At 40.1% G+C, this 14,760-nt stretch overlaps 1 protein-coding gene across 1 annotated transcript in view; it reads right to left on the bottom strand.

The window, feature by feature from the left end:
• The window catches only part of LRP1 (LDL receptor related protein 1), a 331,544-nt gene that overhangs the window by 121,198 nt on the left and 195,586 nt on the right, over positions 1-14,760 (bottom strand). The window contains exons 11-17 of the mRNA XM_070938005.1: positions 14,089-14,232; positions 11,336-11,572; positions 10,697-10,877; positions 7,410-7,632; positions 4,943-5,132; positions 2,575-2,700; positions 514-654 (exon numbers count right to left, since the gene is read on the bottom strand). Of these exons, the coding sequence (XP_070794106.1) occupies positions 514-654; positions 2,575-2,700; positions 4,943-5,132; positions 7,410-7,632; positions 10,697-10,877; positions 11,336-11,572; positions 14,089-14,232 (1,242 nt within the window). The remainder of the gene's footprint in view (positions 1-513; positions 655-2,574; positions 2,701-4,942; positions 5,133-7,409; positions 7,633-10,696; positions 10,878-11,335; positions 11,573-14,088; positions 14,233-14,760) is intronic.

Below are 14,760 nucleotides of genomic sequence, written 5' to 3' on the forward strand. Positions count from 1 at the left end.
GCTTTTAAAAGTAAAAAAAAAAGCCTCTGATGATCGCGCGGCTCAGCTGGGATCGTCAAAGGCTTTTAAAAGAAAAAAAAATATTTTTTTCTTTTAAATGCCTCTGACGATCCAAGCTGAGTTGCCTGATCGTCAGAGGCATTTAAAAGAAAAAAAACCCTCTGATGATCCAAGCTGAGTTGCCTGATCGTCAGAGGCATTTAAAAGAAAAAAAGTCTCTGCCGATCAGGCAACTCAGCTGGGATCGTCAGAGCCTTTTGAAAGCATTTTTTTACAACCTCTTCGCCGAAGAGGTTGTAGAAAAAATGGTTTTAAAAGGAAAAAAAATTGGCCACGCCCACCCAGTCACATTACCCCCCCACCACCAAGCCACACCCACAGAACCGGTAGCAACAAATTTTAGATTTCATCACTGCCCTAGCCTACATATATCTGAAGGATTGATCCCATTTGTCTCACGAGAGGATGGGAATGGTCAAGAAGAACCCTGGTGTTCCTCAAGCAAATACGTACGACAGAGTTCGGGTGCCTCATCACTGTTGTCCAGGCAGTCATTGTCTCCATCACATTTCCATCGCTCCTGTATACATCGACTGTTCTTGCAAGCAAATTCCCCAGGCTGGCACTGTGGAGGTGGAACGTAAGATGGATTGGCTAGAGAAGAAAAAATAAGAGAAGAGTGGTGATGTAATAAGCAGGAGGCAGCCTTGGAGTTGAACCAGCCCCTCCTCTCAGATACTTCAATTCTGAGGTAATCTGCATCTATGGATGAACAGTGACTGGAAAATCTTTGGTGCCATTCACTTCTAAACCCATTTCTCCCAAACCATCCCTCTGGAGGCCAAAGGGTGGGGGCTGGCAGGTGGACGGGGCTTTGGCAACATTCGCTCTATAAGATGCACAGACATTTCCACCCACTTTGGGGGGGGGGAGAGGAAAAGTGTGTCTTATAGACCGAAAAATACGGTATTTATAAAAATAAGAAAGGTGGGATAAAAATCTAACCCTCCCCCCAGAATTAGCAATTTCAACATGCAAAGATCATATTAGTGATGAATATGTACTGGTCCCTACAGATTGTATATATATAAAAACAAGTCACAAGTTTATGTATCCCAGTTTGAGAATGTGAATCATGGGTATCAAACTTGATCATGTCACGTGATGTATCGTGACATATTGCGACGTTTTTTGCCTTTGCAAAGCCGGGGTGGGTGGGGCAAGTGTGTGATGCATCTGGCCCGCGGGCTGCCAGTTTGACAGGCCTGATGTGAATGTTCTTAAAATATTTGCTTCACGAAACACCACTCCCACCATGACTTCGTACAGAAAGAGCTGCTTGCTTTTACATCTATATAAAGTAAATTCAGGCATGACAAAAAGTATTATACCCCAAGAGAAGGCAGCTGTATGGCTAATGTAAAACTGACCTCCCCTTGCTACATCTGTACATATGGAGCTTTCCATAAGAGTCAAAACCCTGCAACATCTTGCATAGACAGCAGCTTGCACAGAATTTCCTACTTTATAGCCAAACTATTTGCACAGATGTTTAGAAGGTAGATGATAGGCAGGTGGTAAAAATGCTTACTGATGCAGTACTGGACATCAGATTGGATGATTTTCAAGATTCCTTCCAACTGTTACATTTTAAGATTTACTTACTTTAATAACCTCTTTTGCTGGTGGAAATAGGGCTACATGCTTGTGGGCATGTCCTTAACACCTTAAATAGCTAGCGTTCCTAAATATGTAAACCATGAGTAGGCAACATTTGAAGAGTTGGAGCCCATAACCGAACTAATTGGAAACCAAAGGAAGCCTGTTGCTCCCACCTCCACTCTTGTTTTTTTTTAAAACACTCTCCTACACCTTCAAAATTTGGCTCTTCCATTATCCATTTCAGAAGCATGGAGTTCAGGGCACCCGTAAGCAGGATGCTGGGGGGCGGGGGGGGGGGAGGGTCATATGCATTCTTCAGATTTACCCCATTCTTTAATCTGCAGTTTAGCATACAGAAATTAAACAAAGGAACCTTTTCTATTGGAGGAAGAGGCAGTGATGGGGGAAAAAAACTTGATTTATGTGGAGGTTGTGTTGCAAAGTAACATAGCAGGAACAGAAAAAAATGTGGCAACCTGATTTAGAAATCACAATAAAGTAACTAGCCTCAGCCAAAAAAAACAAAAAATCATTCTTTCCATTTCTGCTGACTACAGAATATGTTTGGCTATTATTAGTACCCCATCCTTTCTGTAAATGTACAAACAAGGGTGGAAAACCTCTTCCAATGAAATGGATATATTCATCAAATAAATATATTCCCCAGTTTCATTTGTGGAAAGCTGCAAATTGGCAGAGTGATGGCTTTGTCACCAATGTCAATCAGGTCACTTACTGTTCCTATCAAGAAAGAGCACTGGAGAATTCAAAGCATCTGTGATGGTCAAGAAGGTCTTAATAAAATGATACAGGCTATTAAAGTCCCAATTTTTTTTTTTTTTTAAGAATGCTGAGCTCCTGGCAATCTCTTATCTCTTTTCACATTTACTGAATTATGACATGGATTGTTACCTTGGCAAGTGACAGAATCTGGTCCCAAAATCTGGTCTTCTGCACAGGCACAACGTCTGCCATTTGGGATAGCTAAGCAAAGACTGCTGCAGCCTCCATTGTTCACCCGGCAACTGTTAGAGCCAACTAAAAAATTGACAAGAAGAAGCAATGAGAGAAAAACTTCCTCTAAGACCCGTCAAAAGCAAAGAGAAAGAAAAGGCCTGGAAGGCTCTTATGCAATCCAGTCCAAGTAAAATAGATCACGAAATGCACTGGAAAAGCAAAACAGGATTAATAATTTCCAAAGAGGTAAACATTTTAGCCTTTTGCAGCAAATATCCTGACCAGCTCAAAGAGTCTTTGCAGTAGCTTAAAAACCAATAAATTCCATTTTCCACCTAAACTTTCATGGGTCAGAATTCACAATGCTCCAGTCACCACTAAGACTTTGATTTTAATCGCAACATGCCTGGGCCTGTCCTTCTTTGCATTCCTCCTCTTAGCCACAAGAAAATAGAAGTGCATTTAGTTCAACTAATACTGGTAGTCCTCGACTGACGACCACAATTGAGCCCAAAATTTATGTCACTAAGTAAGACAGCTGTTAACTGAATTTTGCCCCATTTTACAACCGTTTGTGCCACAGTTAAGTGAAACGCTGCAGTTGTTAAATTAGTAACATGGCTGTTAAGTGAATCTGGCTTCCCCATTGACTTTGCTTGTCCTAAGGTCACAAAAAGGGATCACATGACTCGGGGGGGAGGGGGACACTACAACCGTCATAAATATGAATCAGTTGCCAAGCATCTGAATTTTGATCACATGACCATGGGGAATGCTATAAAACGGTAGTTCAGTGCGAAAAAATGGTCATAAGTAACATTTTTTAGTGCTGTTGTAATTTTGAACCATCATTAAACAAATGGTTGTAAGGTGAGGAGTAACTGTACTACCGTGTTTCCCCCCAAATAAGACCGGGTCTTATATTAATTTTTGCGCCAAAAGACACATTATGGCTTATTTTCCAGTTAGGTCTTATTTGGGGGGAAATACAGTACTAAACGCCTCCGTCTGGTTGATGATCTTAACTGGGGCTTATTTTTGGGGTAGTGGTTATATTACGAGCATCCTGAAAAATCATGCTTATTTTCTGGTTGGGTCTTATTTTTGGGGAAACAGGGTACATGTATTAAGTGGCTAGTTTAAAAAAAAATAGCAAAGGAAAAAACATCAGACTGGTTTTATCTTTTTTTCCCCTTAACTGGCTACTTCTGGAGCCTTCCTTTGGCCTCTTCATACTTTGCTTTCATAATAAGCATGCTGACTTTTCTCAACCATAGGTTTTTTTTTTAAGTTTCAACACATTTTTGCCTTTCTCCTCACCTTAAACATATATCTCTCTCTCTTTCTGTTACTTTTAAATGTTTTTTAAAGGGGCACTCCCGATTCATGAGCATATCCTCATGCTGTTGGGGAATGCATATAAATCAAATCTAACTGCAAGAAAGGGACCAATTGCATGCATCATTTTCATGAAACAAGAGAAGGTTTTGGTACTATGGGAAAACCTATGAGACTGCCCAGGGGTCTTTGCAATGTTCTCAAGGCAACATCCCATCCAGCTTTTCACACAGTTAATAGAAAAATTAAAAAGCATCAGAGTAAAAAAAATGAACAGCAAAACAAGGATGATGAAAGTACATTCAACTCAAAATGCCGTTTCCTCCCTGGTCTTTGACGAAAAGGAACAGCAACTATATAGGTGGTCACAAACATATTAAAAATGAAGAAAGCAAGAAACAGCCTCCTTCAGCAATTTCATTAAGTTTATACAGACTACTTTTAACCTGCCATATGATGCAGGAGAAGGGACAGCATTTGTTCTTACCTGACTTAAGTAGAAAATATGTTCTGTTTTAACAAGTGCCAGCCTAATACTAAATCCATAATGGTTACTGAATTTTTTTAATTTAGAGGATAAGAACTGACCCCCAAAGTAAACAGCTCTGATCCATACACCTGATCTGGGTTTTAATACTCACAAGATCCCACTTTTCTCTATGTGAAGGAAACCATTAAAGAAGTCTTAATTTATGGATCTGCATAGCATTTTTCCTAAAAAAATTCAAGACTTTCTTCTAATGCTCTTGTTCTCACATGCACATTCATCCAGGTGGCCACTAAAAATAAGGCTTTGTACTTGCAGCAAATATCGTGCTAGGCATCACAAAGTTCATCATAGTTCTGTTCTGAACCCTGTACGGATCCTTAGAGAACGTACGTTACAGATCAGTTCTAAGGTGGGTTATTTTTTCATTTAGGATGTCATTCACTTTGTAAATTCCTGCAAAGTACATTTTGACAAGTGCTCATCGTGGTCTAATACCTTGTTGTTGCTGAGCATCGTACATGCGAATCTCAAAAAGTGGTGGTCGTTCATTGCGCAACAGTGTAACAGCCTTGGTGTTCTGGTCCAAACGAAAGATGCTACCACTTCGGTATTCTGTCCAGAAAAGGAAATGGCCATAATGGCACAACCCAAAGGCATGACTCAACTCACTTCCATCATAAACAACCTGCAGCAGGAGAAAGATATACACAAGTAGAACATTTAAGACAAGCCATCAACATTTTAAAAATGCATCTTTTCTGACAGCACAGCTACAGGGTCAAAGCAATGGGAGACGGTTGGGAAAAAAGAGACGGAGATTATAAATATAGAATATAAAAGAAGAGAGAGGGGAAGAGCTAGCTTGGTCTAATGGTTAAGGCAACAAGCTAAAAAGCTGGAGTCTCTTTAGGTGTGATAGCCAGTTGGGTGACCTTGGGTCAGTCACTCTCAGTCCAACTCACCTCCCAAGATTGTTGTTGTCGGTAAATTGGAGGAGGAAGGTATGTTAGATATGTTCGCCACCTTGAGTTGTTTATAAGACTAATAAAGGCTGGATTTCAATAAATAAATATTGCGGTGAAGAAAAACTGCCCCTCAAATAGTCATACCACTAACCTAAATGCTAGATATTCTTGTAGCAGTAATCCTGTTGGAATTATAGTGGTGATGCTAATGCCACATTTATGATATTTGAGAAATTGTCCACATTTTTATGTTGTCCTTGAGTCAATGTCGACACTGTGTGAACACATTCTTGCACTTTTCTCGGCAAGATTTTGGCCTTTGCCTTTGACTCTTTCCTAGGGCTGAAAGTAACTGGCCCAAGTCACCCAAGTAGCTTTGTGCCTACAGCAAGACTACAACTCACAGTCTCCTAGTTTCTAGCCTGATGCTTTAACCACTACTCCAAACTAGCTCTCAATTCACACTATGAACATTGTTCACAAACATCAATGACCGAACTTGACTTCCAAGTGACCTAAAACCACAGCATCTCCTTCTTGTTGGATAAAAGGCTTACAAATTGCCGAAACACATGCCAAGCATACATCTACCTGGTATGTCAGAGCAAAGAGAAATTACGTTAATTGTACTTATATAAAAAAAAGTCTAAAGGCAGGGCAAATATTGGCTTGAGCAAGTGGGATATTTCTTGGGACTTAATTGTTTTTGATATATTGGAAATATTTGTACAAGTTTACATAAACCCAATGTTTAACAACTGTGAACAAAACAGCCGGCAAATAAAAATGCAATTAAAAAGTCAGCATGCTTAAACTGTTTACAATTTTCGGATGAATAATTTGGAGGGTGTGGGGGTGTGGAAGAGCAAGCTGCTTGAGAAAATCACAGGCACCTGTGCTGTCTTATTTCTCTCCCATCTGAGACCGTTTTTTCCCAGCGTCAGCACAGCAGAGTTGCCAATGAAGCAGCAACCTCTTCATAGGTGTCAGACGATTATCACGATTCTAAAGATCCTAACAATTGTACATAGTTCAATTTTGAAGTGTATTCATTGCTCCTCCTCCTTGCCTTGAGTACTTCCGATCTATAACCATTTTTGCTTGCTTTGGAAGCTGTACTCTCATCAGGGGAGAGTACAGGGGTGTACTCTCCCCTGTAGCAGGGGGAGAGCAGGAGTGTCAAACTCGATTTCATTAAGGGTCGCATCAGGGTTGTGTTTGACTTTGGGGGGCCATGGTGGGTGTGGCTACGGTGGGTGTGACCAGCTCAATGTCACTCATGTCGGGGGTGCCTATGGTGGTGCGACGGCCTCCTGCAACCCTCTGCCAGTGAAAATAGAGCTCAGGAGTGCCTTATGCGGCCTTCCAGAGCTCCATTTTCACTGGCCGAGGCACCGTGGACTGGTTCTTCGCTGTTTCCAGGGCGGCCCCGTGAGCCAGATCTAAGTGCCCCGCGGGCCTTGAGTTTAACACCCCTGTCCTAAAGTGAGTGGCTCCAACAATTCAACTGCATGCAAAGGGATACAGTCATTTGAAAAGATACCGACAGGGCACTGAGAAAAAACAGTTTGATAACTGTAAGAATCATTCCATTTGGGTTCAAGCCAGTGGTGAAATCCAAATTATTTTACTACTGGTTCTGGGTGTGGCTTTGTGGGAGTGGCTCGGTGGGCATGGCAGGGAGAGGATACTATAAAATCTCCATTCCCACCCCACTCCAGGGGAAGGATACTGCAAAATCTCCATTCCCACCCCACTCTGGAGCCAGCCAGAAGTGGTATTCGCCGGTTCTCTGAACTACTCAAAATTTCCACTACTGGTTCTCTGAACTGCTCAAAATTTCCGCTACAGGTTCTCCAGAACCTGTCAGAACTTGCTGGATTTCACACCTGGTTCAAGCCCAGAAACAAGCCCAAAGCTCATACAAAAACTATTGAGTGAGAGTGGTAGTAAGAACAACTAGTGTCAACAGAAATAGAGACAAAACTGGCACTGACCTTGCGTTCTGTGCCATCCAGCATGACTGTCTCAATCCGGTCATAGTAGGCATCAACCCAGTACAACATCTTAGAGGGAATGTCCAGGCTCAACCCGTTGGGCCACAGCACGGTCTTGGAGGTGATGAAGACACTGCGGTTGGTACCATCCATCCAAGCCTTTTCTATCTTTCCTCTTTTACTGTCCTTTGGGTCTTCTTCCCAATCCGTCCAGTACATCCATCTAAGTGAGAAAAGACAGGAAAGTCAACATGTGTGCAGTTTTTTAAAAAATCATTGTTCCTTTGTTCACCCATGGATAGTTAGTTGTTTGGTGGTCATTTTCTTAAAAACAGTACTCTGCATGGATTTAAATGACCCTCTGAAAATACTTGACCAAGAGAGACATTTTGCAAAAGAATGGAAGTTCAGTCCCAAGTCAGCTCTTTCACTTGTGCCTTGTTCATAGATTCAGTGTTCAGTTCTTGCTAGTCTGCTTTACTATATCTCCAAGCCATGTAAGAAAAAGTGGTATCAAAGCCACACAGAAACAAGGATACTCTGTCCATCCTTTGAAATCACTGAACAAGATTTTATTATAAAGAGAAGATAAAACAATAGCATATAGGCAGTGTTCCTCAACTGTATATCTAAACATGGAATACTAATATATCTTTCAAACACAAGCGAATTCCCACTAATTGTTGCAGAACAAAAAAGTTAACAGTTAACTCCGTACTTTCTTCATCATCTTTAAATAGTTTATTCTCCCCAATGTCTTTGCTTCTACTTCCTCAAGTAAATTTTCCTTACTGGGTGGTATCAAAACAAAGATTGCTCCTCCACTTATTTCCTTCTTCCATCCACTGAAGAAGATGGTAGCTAGCAGAAGATTTAAGAATTTCTTGGAAGAACTGACTTCCAGGGAAGAAATGGCAAACTTTCTATCCTGGATGAAAGAAGTTTAAGAATGAAAAGAAAAGGTTTTTGAAAGAGCAAAAGGGGAATCAGAATTTTGATTTTGGATAATTAAAGGCTAGGATATAGAGCTAAATAGACTTGAAAGATTTCCTGTAGGGTGTTTCAAATTTTATTAAATATATGAAAGTTTTTTTTTTACAGGGCTCTGTGGCTAAGATGCTGAGCTTGTCAATCAAAAGGTCGGCAGTTCAGCGGTTCGAATCCCTAGTGCCGCGTAATGGGGTAAGCTCCCGTTACTTGTCCCAGCTTCTGCTAACCTAGCAGTTCGAAAGCATGTAAAAAATGCAAGTAGAAAAAATAGGGACCACCTTTGGTGGGAAGGTAACAGCGTTCTATGCGCCTTTGGCGTTTAGTCATGCCGGCCACATGACCACAGAGACATCTTCAGACAGTGCTGGCTCTTCGGCTTTGAAACAAGATGAGCACCGCCCCCTAGAGTCGGGAATGACTAGCACATGTGTACAAGGGGAACCTTTACCTATGAAAGTTTTAAAATTAACTATAAGAAATCCTCTCATGGGAAAGTTTTGCTGATTGGAAAATAAACATACAGTAAGAGGGGACTTTGAAGACTAACCAGAGAGAACTAAGGATTACAATTAAAGGAGAAGGGGCTCAATAATACAATGCAGCAACACTATTTGGCTATAGAAGGAATTAAGGCTGTTTGGGAACTATATACTTAGAAATCATTTACAAGATTGTCTGATACTATAAAGAGGGGTTTAGAAGAGAATATAGAAGAATAGGTGTGTGTTTTTTTACTGGGTAAGAGAGAAGCTGATATGAATGTGGATTTCAAAATGGATTTTAGAAAGCCAAATTACAAGAGTGATATGGAAAAGGATGTCACAATGGATTTACATTTGAAACCGGCTAATGTCTTAATAACTAAAGAAATAATAAATCAGAAGAATTATTTGGAAAATCTTCTTATCTTGGATTTACAAAGAGGACGAGTTAAGCTACTGAAGTTGTTTCTGAAAGGAGACACAGAGAAAATGAGAAGAAATCAACTGGTGGGAAATTATTTGATAAGATTAAAGATCAAGCTTAAAAAAAATCATTGGAAGAAATATAAAGTGAAACTTATTTGACCAAGGTTAAATATGCATGTGGTAGTTTCTGGTAGCAATTAATGGAATTTATGTTTGACCAAGTCTCTTGATAAATGGGGAGAGAGATTTTTGTTGTTGTTTTTGCTTCATGTCTTAAAGATAGTGATCACTTGAAATACAAAATGGATTTAACTAAGATTAAATGCACACATACTGTATATACACCCACATAAACATACACCCACATAAACACACAGTATTTTTGCTAGTTTTTAATAGGCATTTGGGGCAATATGCTGACTCTGTAAACTGCTTAGAGAGGGCTGTAAAGCACTGTGAAGCAATATATAAGTCTGCTATTGCTATTTATAGTTTGATTATTAAGGGATGAAATATGGGAAGATGTTTTTAATTGAAATTAGTAAAAGTGTTAAGTTACTAAATTCTTTATACTGGTCTTGGAGGAAGGGAATAGTCATTTATAGATAGGTAGCTAGATAGATAGCTAGATAACTAGATAGATAGATAGATAGGTGATAGATATTTCTTAATTTGTTTTTTCTCTTTCAACTTCTCTTTTTCTTTTATTTTTTGTATTAGTTTTTAATCTCTGTATTTGTAAACTTTCATAACATTATTTTTTTTAAAAAGAAGAATTTCCTAAAAAGAATTATAATGATAGAGGTTGTTTCCCATGAGATTTGAGATCTGCACAACCCCAACCTTGCCTGCTTGCTATAAGGGAGATGGATTTTTTCCTGACAAGGGGAGATTTAGATCAGAAAAACATGCACGCCCATTTAGCAATCTTCCACAGATGCATTTAATTAAAGAAAATAAAGTTATGGGAGATCAAACATGGGCTTCCCAGCATAATGTAGTAATATGGTCCTAAATTACCCTCCTGTCTTCTACCCCATTTTTCTTGTCACTGTTATGTACTGCCTGTACAGTCATATAATTGAATGATTTAGACCTTTTCCAAGCTTATGTTAAGGCACACATAAAAGTATAAATTATAAAGATTACAGCAACATAAAAACCTCTGGAGACAGAATTCCATTAGAGGAAGAATGAGGATAAAAATGTCATACATGAATATTAGAAAGCTGAAAAGTAAGAGCAATGGAAAACTGCATAATAGATGCCTTGCTTGCTGGAAGTTTGCTTGACATCTCTAGAATTCACTATTCTTGTAGACATATTCTGCTACATTTCCCTAAGCAGTTTTCCTGATCCCCTTAGGATCCACAGCCAGCAGAGACCCACCCATTCAAGGGATCCACCACAATGGCTCGTGGGTGAATCATCCTTTCTTCAATGAGTGTCTTCCTGGTCTGAGCAGCTTTTTCCAGCCGGGCAACGCTGATGGTTTTCTTGGGTCCATCGTCAGTCCAGTAGAGATTGTTCCCCATCCAGTCCACTGCAATGCCTTCTACGTTATGAATGCCTGGAAGAAGATAAAGTGAGAAATGTGCTGAACATGATCAAGGTACGCAGATGTGGATGTGCCACTGAAGGTTGAACGCAACATGATAATACAAGCAGAGCTATGTGCTTTGTTATACGATTGCTACTGAAATTGACAAGACATGACAGACATACCACCTTATTATCTGTTTTAAAAGAGTCAGAGATTCAGTGGCAGAAATCACTCTTCAGGTTTGTACCTACAAGCATTACAAGGAGTCTAAGAAGTATTTAGAAAAAATAGTTGAAGCTACACAATGCAATTCTTTCTGGTACATAGTGACCGGCTTATATTCAGAATAAAAGTTATGTCCCCCAAATCCCAATTTACATATCAAACCCTATTCCCTCCATTCTACGTCCCATGTGCCACTTTACAGGAAACCATTCTAACTTTTAACATGATAATGTAGACATTCAACAAGCAAAAACACATACCGTCTTTCAGAATCGTTTCCCTATCTGTTCCATCAATTTTCTGCCGTCCAATCAGGTAGCTGGTAGTGTCAGCGAAGTAAATGAAGCCGGTCTCTGCATGGAAATCGAGGGCTCTGGGGTTCATCAAGTTTTCAATGGGGATCATGTGTTCATCAGGCACTTTGGCTCCCATGTCCATTCCACGAATGATGCCTGGCCGACCTTTGCCATAGACAAGGAAAAGCTCATGCTCTGGCTCTGGAAGATAAAGAGAGGGAGGAGGAGGAGGAGGAGGAGGAGGAGGAGGAGGAGGAGGAGGAGGAGGAGGAGGAGGAGGAGGAGGAGGAGGAGGAGGAGGAGGAGGAGGAGGAGGAGGAGGAGGAGGGAGAAAGGAGAAGGTTACTTTTGATTTCTACCCAAACTCTCCAAAAAAAAAAAGCAAGATGTCACAATGATAAGCATAAAACAAAAAGAACCACAAGAAGATAACCCATAAAAAGAATGATAGTGACAAGAGGACAACCCATGCACGAAGCCTTTCTGAGACACACTACTACAAACTCCTCTTTTCAACAAAAATTAGATGCTCAACCTGGACCTGAGGGAACGGAGGCCTCCTCCTCCTCCTCCTTTTTCTCTCAGCCACTGATATTCAGTAGTACAGAACTATCTCTGAATCTGGAGGCTGCAGAAAGCAATATGACAAGTAACCAAAACAAAAAGAGATGGTGGCAGATATAGTTCCCCTTCCCCTTTTAGAGAGGACTACAAGTGGTCCTCAACTTGCAACTTTCATTTAGTGACCATTCAAAGTTAGGATGACACTGAAAAAAGTGACGTATGACCATTTTTCACACAACTGTTTTGCAGCATCCCCATGGTCATGTGATCAAAATTTGGGCACTTGGCAACTGGCTCGTATTTATGACGGCGGCAGTGTCCCAGGGTCATGTAATCATCTTTTGCGACTTTCTGACGAGCAAAGTCATGGGGAAGCCAGATTCACTTTTCAACCGTGTTACTAACTTAACAAATGCAGTGATTCATTTAACAACTGTGGCAAGAAAGGTCGTAAAATGGGTCAAAACTCACTGAACAGTTGTCTCGCTTAGCAACACAAGTTTTGGGCTCAACTGTGATCAAACCACAAGGACTACCTGTATCGGCAAATTTATATTCATTTAAAAACAAAGAATTCAGATAATCGGTTCTAGAAAACACAGATAATTAAAAAGGTAGTGTTTCCTATATTCTAAGTCCCAAAACAGTTATCTGGGGGAGAAACACCCCCCCTCCCCACCCCGTAGTTCATCTTTCTTGTTTCAGCTTGTGACACATTTTATTGTGATAGACTGCAATTCAGCTCATCACCAGGGATCCTGGCTATTGTTTCCTGGGATTGTCGCTCACATTAAAATAATTGTAACAGCAAGAATATTATTATCATTTAAATTCAAAACATAGAGAGTAATTTGGCATGATGTGCAAAGTCATAGACTCAGTTGGAATTAAATACTCTGATTGCAATATTTGGAACGCTCCAGTTACAATTTGAGAATTGTTATGAGCAAAAAAAGAAAATCAGGTGTGCTCAAAAGAGCTATAGACATGGTTATATTTCCAATGATTTTGGAAATATTTACGGCAATACTAATAAGAAATACAGCTTTGCTCAATTATTCCTTTGAACAAAAACTCACCATTTATAACAACTTCACAGAGATTGGGGCTACTGTCTAGCTAGATTGGCATGGCCAAAAAATAACAATTATAAGTCCCTTGTATCGAACTAAATGAGTAGAGAACCAAGGCCACAGAATCACACACATGTATTTTTGAAATCTGGAATTTATTAAAAACTTTAGATCGATTAAAAGAGAATATTTGAACCAAGTCAAAACATGAAATTTTAATATTCAGAATAGCTCAATATTCTTTCCCTTTGCTTTGCTGCTTTGGTCATGGCTTGGGGAAGAGGCGGGGGCAATATAAATTTTCCTACATTCAAACTTCCCAAATTGTTTCTCAATTTATACTGGATTAATGGGGGTGGGGTAGGAGTGAGGTATGGAATCTCTTCCCCTACGGAGGACATTGCTGCTATGGTAGAAATTGTTATTACCACTCCAGTGGTATCTGAATTCAAGTTTTTAATGAATAGGCCTTCATGAAAATACTCCTGTACAGGGTCTCATTCATAGTATGTGGCTGTGATTTTCCTTCTACAAATCAATAGAGGGCCCTCAAATTAAGTCTCCTCTGAAGTGGATGAATCTTCAGTATTGTGTTTTCTTTTTGTTTCAATCCCAACTCTTCTCCACTCCCCAACCACTTGCTGAGAAAACCCCTCCCTTCTTGTTTGGATTGACTCCAGCTGTTCCTTCTACAGCCACTTCTCACTGATTTCTTCTGTCCCCTTTTCCACACTGAAAAATAGAGGTATGAATCTGGGAGAAGAGGACCGATCAAGTAACGTAACTCTCATCTCTTTCTGCTGATGATAACAACTATGCTTGCAAAGCACCCTTTAGTAATTCAGATAACATTTTAAGATATCTTTCAGTTGGGATCATTTTATACTCTTTCCCAAAAAAATTAAAATCCATTTTATTTTTGTTCACATTTTTCTTTTCTTTTCTTTACTGCTCTGATGACAATTTAAAGCAAGATGCCAAGGAAAATTTCCCACTCAAACTGAGAGATTAAGACAGATTCCTCTTCAGCTCAGCTGTCTCCCAACCACAACACGCTCTCACTCACAACGCGCAACTCACTTTTGCAGGACTTCCCATCACTGCCAAGGCTGAATCCTGAACGGCACCGGCAGGTCCGCGTCTTGTGACTGTTTCCAAGGAGACAGATGTCAGAACAGCCACCTGGTTTTCCAAACTGGTCCACTTCACAGGCATGACTCCTCACTAATAACAAAGAATTCCCCGTCAGTTCATGTCAACAGGCATTTATTTCAGTTTTATTCTGTTGTGATATTTAAGATTGACAATGAGCAACAGGGGCATGTAGAGACATCCTTCATGGTTATAACCTAATTATGCAACAGTAGAGAACTAATGCCTAGAGCTGAAATTGTTGGAGATACTCTAGAACAAAGTCAACAGCTGTGTGCCTTTTAATTTATACAGCTATTCATACTATGTTTTATTTATTTAGTGTCTTCAAGTCAGCGTTGACTCCTAGCGACTGTTTGCTTGGCAAGGTTTTTCGGAAGTGGTTTGCCTTGCTTGGTTCCTAGGGCTGAGAGTGATTGACCCGTCACCCGCCTGGCTTTATGCCAAAGGCAGGAATACAATTCATAAGTCTCCCAGTTTCTAGCCTGATGCTTTAACCACTAGACCAAACTGGCTCTCAATTCAAATAATGCACATTGTTCACAAATAACTCTGAGTTCCTGATTTCAAGGTGAGTAATAATCACAGCATCTCCTTCTT

This window comes from Pituophis catenifer, unplaced genomic scaffold (assembly GCF_029215685.1).
Source record: "Pituophis catenifer annectens isolate HBS135680 unplaced genomic scaffold, rPitCat1.0.hap2 SCAF_2, whole genome shotgun sequence".
NCBI classification, from domain to species: Eukaryota; Metazoa; Chordata; class Lepidosauria; order Squamata; family Colubridae; genus Pituophis; species Pituophis catenifer.